This window comes from Mustela nigripes, chromosome 5, assembly GCF_022355385.1.
Source record: "Mustela nigripes isolate SB6536 chromosome 5, MUSNIG.SB6536, whole genome shotgun sequence".
Lineage (NCBI taxonomy): Eukaryota > Metazoa > Chordata > Mammalia > Carnivora > Mustelidae > Mustela > Mustela nigripes.
The window spans coordinates 144,949,694-144,968,889 of NC_081561.1; the positions used below are offsets into that span (position 1 = coordinate 144,949,694).

General features: G+C 36.0%; 1 protein-coding gene across 4 annotated transcripts in view; it reads left to right on the top strand.

Moving 5' to 3' along the window:
* Nucleotides 1–19,196, top strand: part of QKI (QKI, KH domain containing RNA binding) — a 150,186-nt gene that overhangs the window by 101,895 nt on the left and 29,095 nt on the right. For all 4 annotated transcript variants that reach the window (XM_059401402.1, XM_059401403.1, XM_059401400.1 and 1 more), the window contains exon 4: nucleotides 6,624–6,767. In XM_059401402.1, coding sequence (XP_059257385.1) covers nucleotides 6,624–6,767 — 144 coding nt within the window. The remainder of the gene's footprint in view (nucleotides 1–6,623; nucleotides 6,768–19,196) is intronic.

The following is a 19,196-nucleotide window of genomic DNA, read 5'->3' on the forward strand; positions in this document are numbered from 1 at the left end:
TATAATTAAGGAATGAATGGTATTATAAAGTTGCTTAATATGCTACTGAACTTTAGTTTATTATATAAAGCTATATTGCTATTTCCTTGAATGTTGTCTTATCATTTCAGCCTCTCTTAAATCAGTGATTTTAAGCTTTGAACATACAAGTTTTCTTTGCTCTTAACTTTGTTAAGATATAACTTTAGTCTTGCAGGTTTTTTTTTTTTTTTAACATTTTATTTATGTATTTTAGAGTGAGAGAGCATAGTGGTGGGGAGGAGCAGAGGAGAGGGAGAGAAATGTTTTAGCAGCTTCCACCACGGAGCTTGCAGCCTGGCCCAGGGCTTGATCTCAGGACCCTGAGATCATGACCTGAGCCAAAACCAAGAGTTGGGAGGCTTAATTGGCCGAGCCACTCTGGTGCCTCTAAGTCTTGCAGTTTTCAAAAGACCTTGACCTTTCTGTTACTGCATTTTTCTGATAGAATGAAGCAAGGTAGTACTGATGTGATAGAGTAAAGGAAAAGCACTGTCTTTGACTATGAAAATCAGACCTCAGGAGCAAAACTGCAGAGAGTCTGGGAAAGTTGACTAGAAGAGACCAAATGTAACAGGCAACTTAAATATGAGGTCAGAAAGAAGCAGGCCCAGAAACCAAGATATATAATGAAAGGAGATTATATAGAGGCTTATATAGACAGAGACACAGAAATCACACAGCAAGGCACTGTGGGGAAAGCTGCAGTGTGTTGATGTGTGTGTGGTTTTTTTTTTTTTTTTAATGATTTTATTTATTTATTTGACAGACACAGATCACAGGTAGGTAGAGAGGCAGGCAGAGAGAGAGGAGGAAGCAGGCTCCCTGCTGAGCAGAGAGCCTTATGTGGGGCTTGATCCCAGGACCCTGGGATCATGACCTGAGCAGAAGGCAGTGGCTTTTAACCCACTGAGCCACCCAGGCGCCCTGCAGTGTGTTGACGTGTTTTTGACACTCCTTAATAATTAAAGCTCAGTTGTTCAGTAAATACTTGTTAAGGGCCAGATAAGGATAATTTATGTCAGTTATATACATATTATCAAGACTATAAAAGTCAATGAGACATGGTTCTGGTATTCAACTAAGATGGAACTTTCTAATAAGCTAGAACAGGTAATTATTAATTGCAGTATGATACTTAGAACAAAAGATAAATAAAAGCAAATACTAAAGAAGGCGTTCTGGATATACGTGATGACTTGCATGAAGTTATAGGTACCAGACTCCATGTCTGTGAATAGGCCAATTTATTTACAGCATGGAATGAATATAAGCACGAAACTGCACCTGAAATTTGTGTGGAGTGAATAGGTATATGTATAGCAGCTTCTCTCTTTCGAGGCATAAATAACCTTTTGACTGCATTTCAAAGATTTTCCTACAACACCAGTTAGTCTTTGTCCTGAAGTTTAAAATCTGCATTTACTAGGATCAAGAATAACTGAGACCCCCTTGTAGACAAGTTTGGAGAGGAGAGAGAATGAGCTCCAGGTGAGACATGTTGAGTGCTTTAGAGACCGTGACATCCACTTGTCAAGTTGGCAGTTGAATCCGAAGCAGGGATGACTGCGCTGGAATGCAAATTTGGGACTATGTCAACTGGAAAAAAATCCTTGTTCTTCTATATTGCTTAAATTTGGTGGCACTTTAAATGATGAGACATTGCTCTGGGTGATTATAAAACAGACATTTAATCATGAGTAATAAGGAGCTATTTTTTTCTACATTGTGTCTCTGCTATTGACTCTTGAAATATTTGAGGGGCAGCTGGGTGTCCTAGTCGGTTAAGCATCTGTCTTTGGCTCAGGTCATGATCTCAGGGTTCTGGGCTCCCTGCTCATTGGGGAGTCTGCTTCTCTCCTTCTAACCCCCCTCCTAGCTTGTGCTTGTTGTTTGTCAGTCTCTCTCTCTCTCTCAAATAAATAAGTAAAACCTTAAATATGTATAGTATTTGAAATGTAACTGTAGAAAGAAATCAATGCCTTGACCCAAGTTTCTAAGAGATACATCATTTTTGTATCTATTTTGCCATCCCTCCTCTCTGCTTCATTTCAACCTTTTATTTGTCTCAAATTATTTATAGAAGTGGGAAGTTTAGGGAGTAGATTCTTTTTTTCTTTTTTTTTTAAAGATTTTATTTATTTGACAGAGATCACAAGTAGGCAGAGAGAGAGGAGAGGGAGGAAGAAGCAGGCTCCCTGCCTAGCAGAGAGCCTGATGCAGGGCTCGATCCCAGGACCCTGAGATCATGACCTGAGCTGAAGGCAAAGGCTTTAACCCACTCAGCTACCCAGGCAGCCCTAGGGAGTAGATTCTTAATGTAGGTATTGGATACAGAAGTGTGTAGTCTCATTGTGCTATAATTTATTATTATTATTTTTTATAACTGAAAGAGAACATTTATGGATAGGTTTTATTGACTTCTATGGTATTTGCCAATTCCAGATTGCCTTTTTATGCATTAGAGAAACAGAAAACACAGGGAGAAGTTGTTTGTATTGAATAATAATTAGGCTTAAAACTCACTTTTGAAGAACTTTGCTTTAACTCTACTAGAGTTTAGAATGGACTACTACAATTGGATAAATGTGGCTTCTTGGTACAGTGATCTTTTAAAACCTTTTTTTTTTTTTTTTTAAGATTTTATTTATTTTGACAGACAGAAATCACAGGGAGGCAGAGAGGCAGAGAGAGAGGAAAGGAAGCAGGCTCCCTGCTGAGCATAGAGCCCGATGCAGGGCTCGATCCCTGGACCCCGGGATCATGACCTGAGCCGAAGGCAGAGGCTTTAACCCAGTGAGCCACCCAGGTGCCCCTAAAACCTTTTTTTAAAAATCAAGTTTGATAATGTTCATTTTTTGAAGTCTGAGGATGAAAACATGGGTCGTCCCCCTTGCCCACTGGAGATTCTTTGGTATTTATTTCTTATTGCTATCTTTTGTACTTATGTTGCTGATAGTTGATTTTTTTTTTAGTTTTCATATCCTTTTTCCATTGTGGTGAGAAACCGTGGGCCCTTTTCATTTGGAAGCTCTTATCCTTCCGTTTCATTTTAAAAGTATGTATTGTGTTGATGATTTTTCTAATTCCATTTTCTTTTTCTTGGTAAGACATTGGTCTTTTAGATTCTGTACCTCTTGAACTAGTCCTCTAATTTTTATACTGATCTTCACCATTTTCCACCTGTGTCTTTGCTGTTACTTAGAGGGAGAGTTTCTAAATTTTTATCTTCCAGTCTCTCGAGTTTTTCATTTCTACTATCATATTTTTAGTTTCTCAAGTTCCTTTTTACGTTTTGAATTTTCTTAATAGCATCTTTTATCTGTTTCAAGGATTCAGTGTCTTATTTTAGCTCTGCAAAGTTTTAAATTTTTCTTCTCTCTGGTCAGCATTTGCTTTCTTGGGGTTATTTTTTGTTTGTTTGTTGGGCTGGTCAGACTCCCAGAGAAAGGTCTTCCAGTATCCCTCCCCTCATCTGTGGGCTGACTGCCTTCACTCTAGATGCAGAGTGGGGGAGAAGCCTCAGTCTTCAGTATATAAGTGATCGCATGAACTAACCCTCAAAATCCTGATCTGGGGGTACTGGGTGGCTCAGTCCATTAAGTGTCTGCCTTCAGCTCAGGTCAGGATCCCAGGGTCCTGGGATTGAGCCCTGCATCAGGCTCCCTGCTCAGTAGGGAGTCTGCTTTCCTGTACACTCTGTCTCCTATCCCTTGCTCATGCTCATGCTCTGTCTCTCTCTCTCTTTCAAATAAATAAGTTAAAATCTTTTTTTAAAAAGTCTATAAAGTGAAACTCTATAGGAATATATTTCTTGTCTTTTGCTGGGAATTATGGAATGCCAGCTCTCTGGGGAGAGGAGATGTGGAGATTATCAGCTGCTCCTTAGTGCAAGTCTTCTTCTGGTCTTAGACCCACCTTTACCCCTACTACTGTTGCTGCCATTGCCTCAAGTTTTTTCCCTGGGGGATAGGAAGGGGTGGCATGGGGTTGGGGTAGGTTCCTTTTCACTTGGGATTAGCTAAATCCCTGATTCCTTAGCCCATACGCTTTGTGGTTTCTAAATTGTATTCTTTCCCATTTTCTTCTTCCTTATGAGTTTTGTACATTTTAAACTCTATAGTATTCTAGAATTTTAGGAGGGAGTGAAAGTACATGATTACAATAATTTCATCATCTTTATCTTTGTCTACAAGTTTTTGTTCTTCTAAGTGTTTTAAAACTAAGCAAAACCCTTCATTTTGAAGCCAACATTAGGATAGGTATAACTTCTCTTTTATTTTCAGTTTTTAACTGGCACTTCAGTTACTGAATTAAGAGTATACATTTACCAAGATGTTTTCAAACTTAAAAATTTATTCAATACAATACAAATTATTGTAAAGCACAATGTCAGATTATACTTTAACTTTATTCCCTGTTCCTGTGATGCAAATAATACCTCTTCCTTTTCAAATCCTTTGACTTTTTGTCTTTCCATGTATAAAGGTTTCTCTGGTCAGTCATTTATGGTTTTAGTTTTTATTTTTACATCTTTCTAAATTTTTGAATTACTAATGTTCCTCAGTTATCATTGTATTAATATCTATATTAGTATCTGTACTCGTGTCTCACATGTGCATGTGCGCACACATGCGTGCACACATACACTAGCTTTTAGTGTCTTTGTCTACTAATTACAACAATTCTAGGTTAGTTTGATGATTGGTTTTTCTTCTTACTTATGTTACATTTTCCTGCTTCTTTGCATGCCTGTCAGTATCTGATTAGATGCCAAATAGTGTTACTTTTACCTTTTTGGGTGGATGTTTACTATTCTTTTAAGTGTTCTTGGCCTTTGTTCTGGGACAGTTAGAAACACTTTTCATCCTTTTAGGCCTTGCTTTTAAGATTTCTTTAGGCGGTACCAGAACATGGTCAGACCAGGTTTAATTACTTCGCATTACTGAGGCAAGACCTTCTGTTCATTTTACCCAATGTCTGAATTGTGAAGTCTTCCAGTCTGCTGTCTGTGAGGACCCAGCGCTTCAGCCTTGAATCCTGTGGCTGATACCAGCCTCTGGTATCTTCTCTCCCACACGTGCACTGACTAGTGTTCAAGAGTGAATTCAATCAGTAGAGTTCCTTCTAGGCCTCTTCTCTGAACTCTAGTGAGTTGGTCTTCCTGGATCTTTAGGTTAGTCAGGCTAACCCTGAAAGGCAGCTGGCACTGTTCCCTGGGCTGCAGCCTTGGAGACTCCCACGCTAGAGAGCTGAGGTAATCCTGGGGTCGACTTCATTGATTTGCCATCTCTCAGCCTCACTGTCTTCATTACCTGATATTCACAGGCTTGAGACCTGGCATTTCTTATGTTTTGCTTTTTTTGTTGTTGTTGGTTTTTGTTGTTGTTATTTCAGGCAGGAGAGAGAGTCTTGTTCATGTTATTTTTATCTTGGCTGGAAGCAGAAGTCCCTTATTCATGAATATAGGCATACTTTTTTAGGTTCATCAAAAAATATAAGTCATTTTATTAGGTCTGTCTACCAAAATAAAAAAATACAAATTCTGGTGGAAAAGAAAATTAACATTTTAATAAAAATTAAAATCCGTATTTAAAAATTGATTTTCTTGCCACAGTAGAGGTATGTGTATATACATTTTACGTTCTTTGGCATACAGAGAACCCTAAGGTTGTCAAATTTTAACTTATTGATGCCCTAGTTTCTTATTTTTTCATGGTGTCTGTCCCCTAAGCAAAAGGAAACACTTAATAAGATTTTTATTAAATAGTTACTTCCAAACAACCTCATTAGTACTTATATCAAAAAAAACTTAAAGTGAAAAATAAATTTTATTGATAATTTAATTTTTATTCACATCATTTATTAATGGGATCTCTATTTTTCTTGGGCACCATTCAGATTAGCAAACATTAGGATAATATTAACAGAGAAAAACAGGGGAAACATAATACTTGACCATAAACTATATTTCCATCCTTATTGGCTAAGGTCCATATATTTTCCCTAGCATGAGCTCTGCAAACATGCAGAATTTCTCTTACACAGTAATGTCTATGTGCAAAATACTTGTCCTAATCTTGGATTCAGCCAGTGTTATTAAAAGTAGTTGTACAGAAATGGAGAGATCACTGAATTTGAGAATGAAAATGTTGGTTCAGCTCCTAAATTGACATGTTCTTAGCTATGTGACCTTGACAGCTGACATAAGTTAGCGTTCATGACCTGCTTACCCCATAAATAAAATATGGAAGAAATAATATGCTTTTCATGATCACCCAAGGATGACTCCTTAAGTTTCTTAGTACATATGAACACTGCAGGGGATCTGATAGTCTTGTTTATTACTATTGTATCTTTAGTTTAGCATCAAGTTCCATGCTTGGCACATGTAGGTGTTCAATAAATATTTGTTGAATTCACAGTCATTTGACCCCACAGTCTCACACCCAGCCTTTTTATGAGGAAAATAATTAAAAAGGTTTATAATGTCATCATAGCAGAATGATCAAACATAGCCTAAATAATAGGCAACAGGTTAGTATTATGAAAGATAAACTCTCTTGGAGAAGAAAAATCAGTAATGTGTTTTGTAAATTTTTTAGGAGGAGCAGAACAGAGGCAAGCCTAATTGGGAGCATCTCAATGAAGATTTACATGTACTGATCACTGTGGAAGATGCTCAAAACAGAGCAGAAATCAAACTGAAGAGAGCCGTTGAGGAAGTGAAGAAATTACTGGTACCTGCAGTAAGTAGTAATTTCCAAATCTTGGGGCCCAACCCCTTTTTCCATATAATTTTTTAAAATTACTGTAATGTTTATATTAATAAAGAAAAGGTTATTTATTTTTTAGAAATTTCATTTAACCACAAAACATAAAAATAATTTTAAACTCATTTACTACACTGTAGTGGGCAAACAAAGACATTGCTCAAATCCTAAAGTGGGAAAGCCTGTTTACTTTGGGGGAAGGAAATGTTGAGAGGGGAACAAACTCAGTTAGCGTCCTACTTCTCAAAGGTAGTCTTTTTATTGCATCACTCTGGTATAGGGTAAGAAAGGTCCATTATCAAGGTGATGAAAGCTTTTATTATTTATTTATTTGTTTGTTTATTTATTTATTTATTGAGAGGGAAGCAGTTTCTCACTCTAAGCAGGTAATGAGTATACAGAAAAGTCTGAACAACTAGTATTTACGTTGGAGGGCCTGTGTTAGTAGGAGCACATTGTTTGAGTTGCCTGTGGGTTCCAAGTACCTGCCTGGCATCATTGTCTCTCCAATAGAAAGATTCATGATCCATAGTGAAATTTTCCCATGTTACGATAAAATTTATGATAAAATTTTCTTTTAGAGAAATAAGAGCTAACTTTTGCTGAAGCATCAGATACCATTCTGAGCACTTTTCACACGTCAACTCATTTAATGTTTTTTCTAAGATACTGAAAGTATTAAAGTTCATATTTAGGGATCTTAGATTAAACACCGAAAGTAATTTTGGGGGGTGACTTCTCATAAAGAAGTGACCCAAACGCCTTTGTTGTCATCCTCTCCCTTTACATCCTCTGTTTCCCTCCCCCCACCCCCCTCCTTTTGATCTTTTCCTCATTATTACATAACCCTTTAGTAACTCCTCATTTAGACATGATGATTGCACTCAATTCCAGGGTATTATCTTTTTCAATGGAAAATGAAAAATAAGTTACTATTTTCAAAGGCATTTAAAATGTGTGTGTGTGTGTGTGTATTTTGGTAAAAATGATACGAGTGTGGACCCTAATTTTCTGTTGAAAAAACTAGGAATACTTTTAATATTCTATCAAACAAAAATTTATTGACATTTACATAAATGAGTATGGTGTCAGTTGTTCTTTATTCCCTAGATAATCTGTTCTGTAAATAAATTTACAGGCTATAAACATTTTCCATTTACTGGATAAAATTAACTACTTGGAAGAAAAACATGTCATTTAAATTTTGTTCAATAGGTCTTATAAACAAACAGGTTTAATTATGAACTAAAATACTTAGTTGTATACTATTAAACCATATAGTCTTCCTCCTTTTCCTTAATAATTGTGCAGTTTTGAAAAGCTATATGGAAAAGGGCATTTTTCTAAGTATATTGGACTATTAGTTCCATGATCAGAAAGTTATCTAATATTACTTATTGCTCTATATCACTGAATATGCTCAGCTCACTAATACTAAGTACTTAAGGTCACCTAATATAGCAAATAGATCAGTTGTCTGATAATTAAAACTCTTCCTGACCTATTATTTTATTCCAGCCATTCTGTGAACTACTTTAGTTCTTAAAGTTATTAACCTGGGAAAGAGCATCATTTTAGAAGCGGTGTTAGTAACTAGCTATATGTCTTTCAGAAAGTTCGTATATTTCTGTTTCCTTGTTTACGGAATGAGAATTGTAGTAAATGACTTCAAAAGGACCGTTTTGGTTTTAAAGTTGTCTTTGAATAGACAAAAGAATAAGTAGTAGTAGATAAAAAATGGCAGAAGCTTTTTAAAAAATTCATACAATTTATATTTTAAAGGAAAAGAGCACTTTTGATGATAAATCTATCTCCTATGGAAGTACTTTTAGGATTGTTATCACCACCTCTGAAGGAATAAAACTTTCTTAGAATTACAAATTTTAGACTAAAAATACTTGCAGGTATGGGTTCAATAAAGTGATTTAACCTTGTAGCAATTTCTTAATCTTACCATTTTGTCAGCTATGCTTATTGTAACATGGCTCCTATGCTTTAGAATTTGTTTTCATTAAACTCAACATTACTGTACATTTCTAGTGGTGGTGCCCTAATAAGCAGAGGTTTAAACAAAAGAGAAGCTTTATAGTCCTGAACTATCAAGTGATTTAGGTTTTTACTTTTAAGTTGTTGGGAGACAGAATACATCATATTTGAGAGCTGACTTCTGGATTTGAATCCCGTCTTTGTGGCTCTTTCTGTCTGTCTCCCTTTTCTCGTCTCTGAGATTGGAACTTCACTGAACTCTCATGTGGTTATTGTGAAGTTAGGTAATACACGGAGCATGCTTGGCATATTGCCTACCACATAACTGTTTCATTAAAGCTTGCTGTGGCTTCTTGATGCTGTCTCAATATTACTGTTTTATGATTGTATATGTTTGCATACTGTTCTTTCCAAGTGCTGATTATAAAATGAATGCATTAATTCAGAATTGGAAAAAAATACAAGTTCCTTCTGAATTCATTATTCTTTTTAAGTAAATTGGTTTGACCCTTATAAAAAAAAAAAAATCACTGTGAAGCTCCTTACAAAACCCTTTAGTTTATTGTTGCTTAAATATTTTCAGAACAGTAGTTTTGGATTGAAAATGTGGACTCATCTTGATCTTCTGAAAAGAATTCACATATAAATTCGCATATAAATTGGTTAATTCTGATTTATTTTTTCCTGTTCATGTAAAAGTTAAAAAGGGAAGTGGAGACTAGCATTTGTTTTGGAATGTATTATTTAAGATGTCCTCTTATTAGGTTCAGAATTGCAGAAAAAAATTATTGCCCCAGCTCAGTTGGTTCAAAGGGCTGTCAGAATCACTACATAAAAGATAGTACATTTCTTAATCAGCATTTTGTCTCACCTGCGTGTCCCTCCAGTGAGCTGCCAATAGATCTTACTTAATTTATTCTTATATTACATGAAAACTTTTTTCAGCATTTCTGTGGTTTTCATGTCTCAGAATTTATCTTGAGAATAGTGATACTCAAAATTCTGTTGACCATTCACTCTCAGTGCTTACTTAACAAGTCCATTAACAGGAACTTTTGCCTTTCCTGTTTCTTCAATATTCTGCATATGACTTGGAATCTCTAGGTGTTATCAGGTGTCCAGAAAAACACCAGATTCAGTCACGTTAACTTCCTGTATCCCTCAAATGTGCCCATGTCCTTTTGTTCTCATTTTCTTTACCTTTGTTTCAAGCTAGAGTTACCCAAAACCCCAGAGCCAGAATCCATGCTTGCAGTTTGGGACCCACAAACATTGCGGTCTGTTCATAACCTTCCCATGCTTAAAAAAGCCGCTTGTTGGTTCCTTCTCACTCCAAGAGGAGAATGGAGAATTCTTCAACATGGCTTTACCGTTGCTTCATGATTTGTCATAGGTTATCTTTCAGGCTTCATTTTTCACTCTCCCCCCAAACATAAAGTACACACACACACATGCCACACTATACCCATAGATTGAACCATTCTGTATTTATTTGATTTCTTGAAACTTTAGTTTTCTCACTTCTGGGCCTTTGAATTCATTCAGTAATTGTTCATTGAGTGCATTTACTGTGTCAGCTGTTGAAGATACAGAGTAAAATAAAGCTGACTAACAAAGTATCTACCATCTTGAAGCTTACCTTCTGGTGGGGGGGATGGGGCAGCTTGGATTACAGACAATAAGCAAAAATAAATATAAACTATATTAGGTTGTGCTAAAATGTGAAGGAAAATAAAGCAAGAAATCAAGAGCTGTGGATTAAGGAAGTACTATTTTGTATGAGATAATTAGAGAATGCCTCTTCAAGGTGACATTTGGGAAACAACCTGATTGAAATACAGTGCGATCATTTGGATATCCAAGGGGTTTCCAAGCAAAGAGAACAAAAGAGTGATAACCCAGAGATATTTTTGAGGTGTGTCATAGGGGTCCAGTGAGGAGCTTAGGGAACAGGTAGGAGGATAGGAGGAAGTGGGGGAGATGGCAGGTTACAGAGGCCTTTAGGCCATGATAAGAATATTAGATTTTAGTCTGACATGAGAAGCTATTTGGAGGAGTTTAAGAGAGGAATAACATAGTCTAATTTGTATTTTCAAGGATCATTCTGAATAGAGAACACACTTTGAGGGTGATGGAGAAAGTAGAGATACAAAGGCACAAGCATTTGTATTTCATAAATGAGGTAAAAGTGCCATGGACTAGTATTGAAGGGGCTGAGTGGTAGTAGATTGGAGGTTTATTTTCAGGGTAAAGCTAGCAGGAATTTCAGTGGATTGGGTGTTGTGTATGTGTGAAGACTTCAAGGTTTTTACCCTGAGCAATTGGATTTGTTTCCTGTTTATACTGTTAGGGGAGCAGGTTTGAGAGGGAAGTCAAGAAATTGGGTTGGGAAATGTAAACATTGAGATCCCGAATGTTAAATGGGTGTTTGGTTAAACAGTCAGGTTGAGAAGATGGGACTAGAACATGTCAGTTTTGAGGTTGTCATCATACCAAAAGCTTTTAGAGCCAGGAGGCTAGATGCTGTCATCTAAGAATTGGATAAAGGTGAAGAATAGGCTGGGGACTCAGCTCCTGGTACTTCACCATAGAGAGATTAGGAAAAGAGGAGGATCTAGCAAAGGAGACGGGAGAGGAGCTGTTGAGGTTGAAGGAAAACCAGGAACGTGGAGTCCTAGAAGCAAGGTGAAGGAGTTTGTTGCTGAAGGTTGTTCATTTAAGATAAGAATTGGGAGTTAATCACTGGATTTGGCAAGTAGTGGTCATTGGTGATCTCACTGATTGATTTTTTTTTTCCTTGACTGTTGGGTTTATATCCTTTTTTTTTTTCTATTTATTTGACAGAGAGAGACACAGCGAGAGAGGGAGAGAACACAAGCAGGAAGAGTGGGAGAGGGAGAAGCAGGCTTCCTTCTGAGCAGGGAGCCTGATGCGGGCTTGATCCCAGGACACTGGGATCGTGACCCCAGCTGAAGGCAGACGACTGAGCCCCCCAGTTTGTTGGGTTTAAAAAGCCTAATAGGTTTGGGTTCAAGAAACTGGGGGACAAGAGGAAAAGGAGCTGGAATTTTTTCACCTAAGAGTCTATCATTTACGTAAATGATTCTTTCAGTACTGTTGGCCTTGCAGTTCTTTTATTGCTTCACTGTCTGTCATCTTTTTCTCCATGCTATATCAGCTTCCCACTCCACACTGGCTCCTTGGGTCTTTTGAGGGCACCTCCCTAAACATACAATAGCAGAATGTCCAGCAGTAAACCATTTCCTTCTCTTCGTTGAGAAGATGCTGCATAAATTTGGCAAGAAGGGTACTTAACTTGTGCATATACTTGTAGGATAAATCTCTTGAAGTAGCATTATTAGGTTAAAGGGTAAGTGCATTTAAATTTTTTTTTTAAAGATTTTATTTATTTGAGAGATAGGGTACTATGTGGGGGAGGCAGGGCAGAGGGAGAGGGAGAAACAGACTCCCCGCTGAACAGAGAGCCTGATGCAGGGCTCCATCCCAGGACCTGAGATGACAACTTGAACCAAAAGCAGATGCCTAACCAACTGAATCACCCAGGCGTTTAAAATTTTAATACATAATTCATAAATTGCCTTCAAGAAAATATTTACCAATTTACTTTCCTGCCAGTTTACATGAAAGTGACTATTTCCCAGCACAGTCTGAATCCTGGGTATTGACCAAAGTCCTAAATCTTTGCTCTCCTAGTAGTTTAAAAAATGTGAATAGAATAATTCTCATGGTTCTTATAAATGTTTGGTTTTAAAGTTTTTATATTAAGTGGCTGTGTGATATTACAGATATTTTTCTAACAAAATGTATGTGTTTTTACCTTTATGTTCATATCTTGAACAGGAATACGCAGTCCCTAGTTTCCTATTGTTTCTATGGAGAATATGATTCTGATTACATTTTTATTCACAATAAATCTGTAGCTAAAGTATGGAATTGTCTTTGTGTTATTTCAGTATAAATGTTTCTTACCTAACCATGTAGACTAAGTTGATTCTTGGGAAGAAATAGATGTAGTAAGAGTTGCATGTATTTTAATGTGGGGTTTTTTTTGCCCATTTTGTTTAATGTCATATAGCAAAAGATCTATCCCTGGCTTGAGGGACCCGGGGGAGGAAGGAAATGGAGAGGAGAGACTTTCTGCTTTATCTGAACTTTCATAATGAAATGTAATAAATAATTGATTTGTATCCCGCATCTGCTGATTTCTAAGATTTAATAAGTCTGGGTAAAGACTGTACCTATACTCAGTGTGACAGGGTTCGAATTTTCCAAAGATTTGGGTGATTTTAATGTGTCCCCATTAATTCACATAACACTACATGTAACTAACTGTTCAGTAAACCAGGATTTACTAAAGGGTTCAAACCCTTCAAATTCAAATTGGGTTTCAAAACAACCTTATGAAGTAGGTCCTCACCACCCCCCCTCAATTTTTGTGAAAAGCACATGGACTCAGAGAAATCTTAGTATCATTAGAGTACTTGGTAATTTTTTTTTTTTAATTCTTATTTCATTGCAAAGGTAAAGAGTTGAGATGACTCATACTTAATTCATTAGTAGAATCTGATAGCATTTTACCTAGGGAACTTGTTTACTTTGGAAAAATACCATTTTTATTTCAGATGTTTCTTTGATTTTGGTGGTCAGTTTATTTAAATCTCTTTTGTTTCTTAAATCACAAATCAAACCGTGCATAATTGGGGAAGAATAATTTCTCTCGTTATATATAAAGTTTTTATCTGACAAGTGTAAGTCTGTTACCACTAAATATCTACTAAATATATCTTTTTATTTTTAGTCTGTTCTGTTGTTTGAATCCTCACTTTCACAAACCTGAACTATACTCCTTCAGATTTTTGAGGTCTTCAGTATGCTGTTACAATTACAATGTGACATTTTGTGAAAATTTAAACTATACTCACTGATAAAAAGATTATAGAAGTGTCCTAATTTTGCGGACTATAACATAAATACATTTTTTGTATAAAATATATATCTATATATATAAATATAAAAATATGTATATAAATAAATACAAATATAAATCTACCTTCAGAGTATTTCTTAAGCACATGTATTCCTGCCACCCATTTGAAGTAATCTTTCTCCCCACTGGTAGTTTTACTCCGTTTAATTCTCTCATAAGTTAGAAAGAGTGATTTTGAAAACATCCGTAAATCTTATTAAAGACGTGACTTGCCCTTTCAATTAGATTAAAATTCAAGCTCCATATTGGCTTCAGGGGAGCTGCTATTTGGTATGAAACTGTTGTGTGGCGTGGGGGGCTCACTTGTAAACAGGTGGTTGTGAAAACACACAAAGTCAAAGAAGAAAAATGTTAATGAAATAATTTTAGGATTTTGGAAAGCTCCATGTGACTATAAATTTTAATTTCCACATATATTATTCTTTTCTTTCTAAGTTATTTTGTAAATGGGAGAAAAAACTTTGAAGTACAAGGATGGAGTCAGAGGAAATGACAGGAGCAAAGAAAAAATAAATCACTTTTTCTACAATGATTATGCGGAGATCCTCAGACTGACTAGTAGAATTTTGCTAAATGTGCAGGTAGAATGTTAAGGAAGGGTTTTATAGGAAGGAACTGTGTGTTGTGACATGCTTTAATACAGTGATATCCTTCTTATTTTAAGTATACACTATAAGGAAATTAGTGTTATGGGATTATTTAGGGATTTGGGATTTCTGGTTTTATATAACTGTTTTATCATATAAGTTAACTGAGTAGGGAAAAAAACTGGTGTTCTTGATATGGAATTTTACATATGGTTAATTTACTAATTTTTGCTTAATATTTATTTAAGACAGGTTGTTGATTGTTTTTGTTTGGTGGTAGAACTTACTGCAAAGTGGCACTATTACTTGCTTTTCTACAAATTTTTGGATCTTCAACTGAAATTGTGTGATAAGTTACTAATTTAATATAGCCTTTATGATGAGTTATTATTTTGTAGTTAAATTATATTTTAAGTAGATTATTTAGTTCTTACATATGTAAACCTTAGGGTTTTAAACATATGTTGAACTTCTTTATTATAATTAGGAAGCTTTCTTCAGGTGACATTTTAATGCTTATTCTTACACACATTGTAAATTCTCACTTTTTCTATGATCCCTTCAAAGTAAACTGGACTATTAAATTTCTTGGCTGAATTTCTTCTTAAAGTCTTAGGATTTACCTAATATGCATATATAAGTAGATAGGATTCTGTGAACTATGAAATAATGACTTCTTACCTTACATATTTTCAAATCACTTTAACATATATTTGATTCTTAGAGAAAGCTTGTGTGTTAAATTACTCATTTACCAATTCTGTCATCAGATGTTTTCATTTTCCTTTATAATTACTATAGTGATACTGTAATATGTTATAAATTTCCGTTGATTTTTGCCTTTTTTAAAACAGTAAACTTGTTCATAATTAATTTGGTTTTGATATGCTCATGTACGTATTAGGACATGAGCATAGGTCATAGATTAGTTATTGTCTACTATTTTAAGGATTCAAGCTTTTAGTGTGGGATGGGTAAGACCATTGGAAGGCTTTGAAGAGAGAGGAAATAACAATATCTGATTAGTATCTTTCAAGATTACTTGACCTGCTGTGTTAAAGGAAAGAGTAAAGGAGTAGAAGAAAGGAAGCTCTCACGGGAGCCTGCAAATTTTGGCCCGTGGGCCAAATCCATCCTCCCACCTGCGTTTGAGTAATGCCTGAGCTAAGAATGGTGTTTGTATTTTTTAACAGCTGGGGGAAAACCAGAAGGAGAATACTTTATGAAATGTGAAAATTGTATGAAATTCAATTTTTATTATCCATTTAAAAGTTTCCTTGACTGTTGGGAATGCAAGTTGTTGCAGCCGCTTTGGAAAACAGTGTGGAGATTCCTCTAAAAATTTAAAATAGAGCTACCTATGACCCAGCAATTGCATGCCTGGGTATTTACCCCAAAGATACAGATATAGTGAAAAGAAGGGCCATATGTACCCCAGTGTTAATAGCAGCAGTTCCCCAATAGCCAAACTGTGGAAAGAGCTGAGATGCCCTTCAGCAGATGAATGGATAAAGAAGATGTGGTCCGTATATACAATGGAATATTACTCAGCCATCAGAAAGGATGAATATCCAACTTCTGCATCAATATGGATGGGACTGGAGAAGATTATGCTGAGTGACATAAGTCAAGTAGAGGAAGTCAGTTATCATATGGTTTTACTTACTTGTGGAACATAAGGAATAAATGGAGGACACTAGGAAAAGGAAGGAAAAGTCAAGGAGGAGAAATTGGAGGGGAGAGAAATCATGAAAGACTGTGGACTCTTTGAGAAACAAACTGAGGGTTTTAGAGGGGAGAGGGTGGAGGGATGGGTGGTGGTGGGTATTAAGGAGGGCACGGATTGCCTGGAGCACTGGGTGTCGAACAGTGAATCTTGGAACACCACATCAAAAACTAATGATGTACGGTGACTAGCATATCACAATTAAATAAATTTTTGTTGAAACACAGCCATGCTTACTCATTAGTATATTGTCTCTGGCTGCTTTTGCACTTCAGTAGTAAGTTGAGTAACTGCAGTAGAGATCACATACCCAGAAAAGGCATTTATTGTCTGTCTTGTACAGAAAAAGTTTGCCAATTCATGGACTGTTGAATTAATCCGCATGAGAGGTAGTGATGAGTTGGGCCAAGATAGCTATAGAAGTGAAGCATGGTCTGATTCTGAGCATATTTTTAAAGTGAAGCTTGCAGTTTTGCTAATGGATTATCTTTGGGATGTTAGAAAGCAAGGATTGTAGACAGAAGAACTGGAAGGATGTATCGGTATGACCTTGATAAAGAAGACTGCGTAGGAACAGACTTTGAAGAGATTATCAGGAGCTCAGTTTTGTACCTCATAAGTTTGAGGTAATAGTTGGCTGCCCAAGTGCAGCTGTCTTAGTATTCTTTTCAGATTAACAAATACTTCTAACAGGTTGACCGTGTTCTATGGCATTAGGATACAGAAAATTACTTAAGGCAAGATCCTTAATATGCAGGGCAGTGCCATTTTCCGTAACTGTATTCCATGAGACACTTTTCATAGGTATTCTAGGTAAAGAAAGCCTTTAATATGCTAGTAAGTATTGTGAAGCACTGGTAGGAACCATTTCCAAATTTAATGGACCATCTTTTTTTTTTTTTTTTGCTGGGAGTGCATTCCCATCTAGTGTTCTAGAGATACATGCTTAAGAAATAATACGGCAACTCATGGGTCCAATTTAAATACAGTTGAGCTGTTTTTCAATGCTGAGGAATAATCATTTTGAAGACTCGAAGGAAAGGAACTTAAGGGTTTTTTTTTTCCCCCATTTCTTATTACACATAAATTAAAACACATTCATTTGAAGTATACAGTTAAGGGTTTCGAAAACTGTATACCACAGTCACGATTTCCTTCACCCGCTGCATCAATTTACTACTTCCTCTCGCTGCCACTGGGGTTAGTTCCCCCCCCCCCCCCCCCCTTTTTTTTTTTTTAAAGATTTTTTTTTTTTTAAGATTTTATTTATTTATTTGACAGAGAGAGACCACAAGTAGGCAGAGGCAGGCAGAGAGAGAGAGGAGGAAGCAGGCTCCCTGCTGAGCAGAGAGCCCGATGCGGGACTCGATCCCAGGACCCTGAGATCATTTCCTGAGCCGAAGGCAGTGGCTTAACCCACTGAGCCACCCAGGTGTCCCCCCACCCCCTTTTAATGATCTCAAAATTTTCCCCAACTTTATTGACATATGATTAACCAATAAAAATGACATATATTTAGGTTGTACAGTGTGATTTTTTTAAAAGTGTGCATGATGATTCAATATACGTATACATAGTGAAATGGTTATCAGAATGATTATAACACATCCCTCACCCACCTCATATTTATTTTTGTGTGTGTGTGGTCAGAACACTTAAGATCTCCTCTCAGCAAATTATAAGTAAATAGTAAAGTTAATGGCAGTCACCATGCTGTACTTAAGTTCTGTAGACCTACTGCTGAAGGTTTGTACCCGTTGGTGAACAGCTCCTCATTTCTTCCACCCCCCAGCTCTTTGCAGCCACTGTTCTACTCTTCAGTTGTATGAGTTCAACTTTATTGGACCCAGTGTCGCATTTATTATATTTCATATAAATGAAAAAATTTTTATGCCTGCCTTTTTTCATGTAACATGGTGTGAAAGTCTTTTGAAGTTCCTCTGTACTGTTGCATAGATCAGTGGTCTCTACCTTTTTGTTGATAATTAGTATTTCATTGAATAGATAAACCAGTTTATCCTTTCGCCTGTTGTAAGTTTCATTTTATTTCTCCAGAGACAAATGATCTCAAGCATCTTTCCATGTTCTTCTTGACAATTCGTGTTTCTTCTCTGGTGAAATACCCATTTAAACCTTCTGTCTTTTTATTGACTTGCCCTTCCCCCCACCCCCGCCCTGCCGTTCTAACAATTTTTTATATAATTTGAGATTAAATTCTTGGTCAGTTACTCTGCTCTGTGGCTTCTATTTTTCTTCATTTTGTGGGAAAGCTTTTAATTACAAATACACTTTTATTCATAAATATGAAACTTGTCGGGGTTTTTTCTTGTTTTTATATTTTTCAAGGAGTTTATCTTTGTGTTCCCTTTTTACCTTTTTAAGGTCTCTAGGATCTGTGGTATTGTTCTCTCTTTTATTCGTGACATTAGCAATTTGTGACGACTTTCTTATTTTCTTGATCAGTCTACCTCTGGAGAGAGTTTTTATTAATTCTATTGATATTTTCTAAGAACCAACTTTTGGTTTTGTTTATTTTTCTCTAGTCTACTTTCTTCTATCTTAAAGATAGAAATTTCTCTCTATAATGCTTTAGCTGCTTCCAAAAAATAATGTTATGTTTTATTTTCATTACCAGTCAGTTCAAAATATTTTTAAATTTCCTTTATAATTTCTAATTCGACCTATGGGTTATTTTCATATGTTTCCAGATATTTGGGACTTTTCCATTTATCTTATTACTGTGACTGATTTCTAATTTAATTTTTTTTTCTTAGAGATTGTATTCTATAAGACTTTAGTCTTTTTGAATGTAATTAAGACTTTTTATAATCCAGCATATGTTATGAATATTCCACATACACTTAAAAACAAGTTTATTTTGCAGTGGTCGGGTATATGTTCTGTAAATGTTTAGATGAAGGTGATTGAAAATGTTCAGGTTTCTCCTGTTCTTACCCATTTTCCCTACTTCTGTGAACTACTGAACGAGATGTGTAAAAATATTCATTCATTGTGAAAGTATGCACAGTAATATACTCTCCTTGAAAACACTAAAATAGCAAACTAATTTGGTATATGCACATGGTTACATGTGTGTA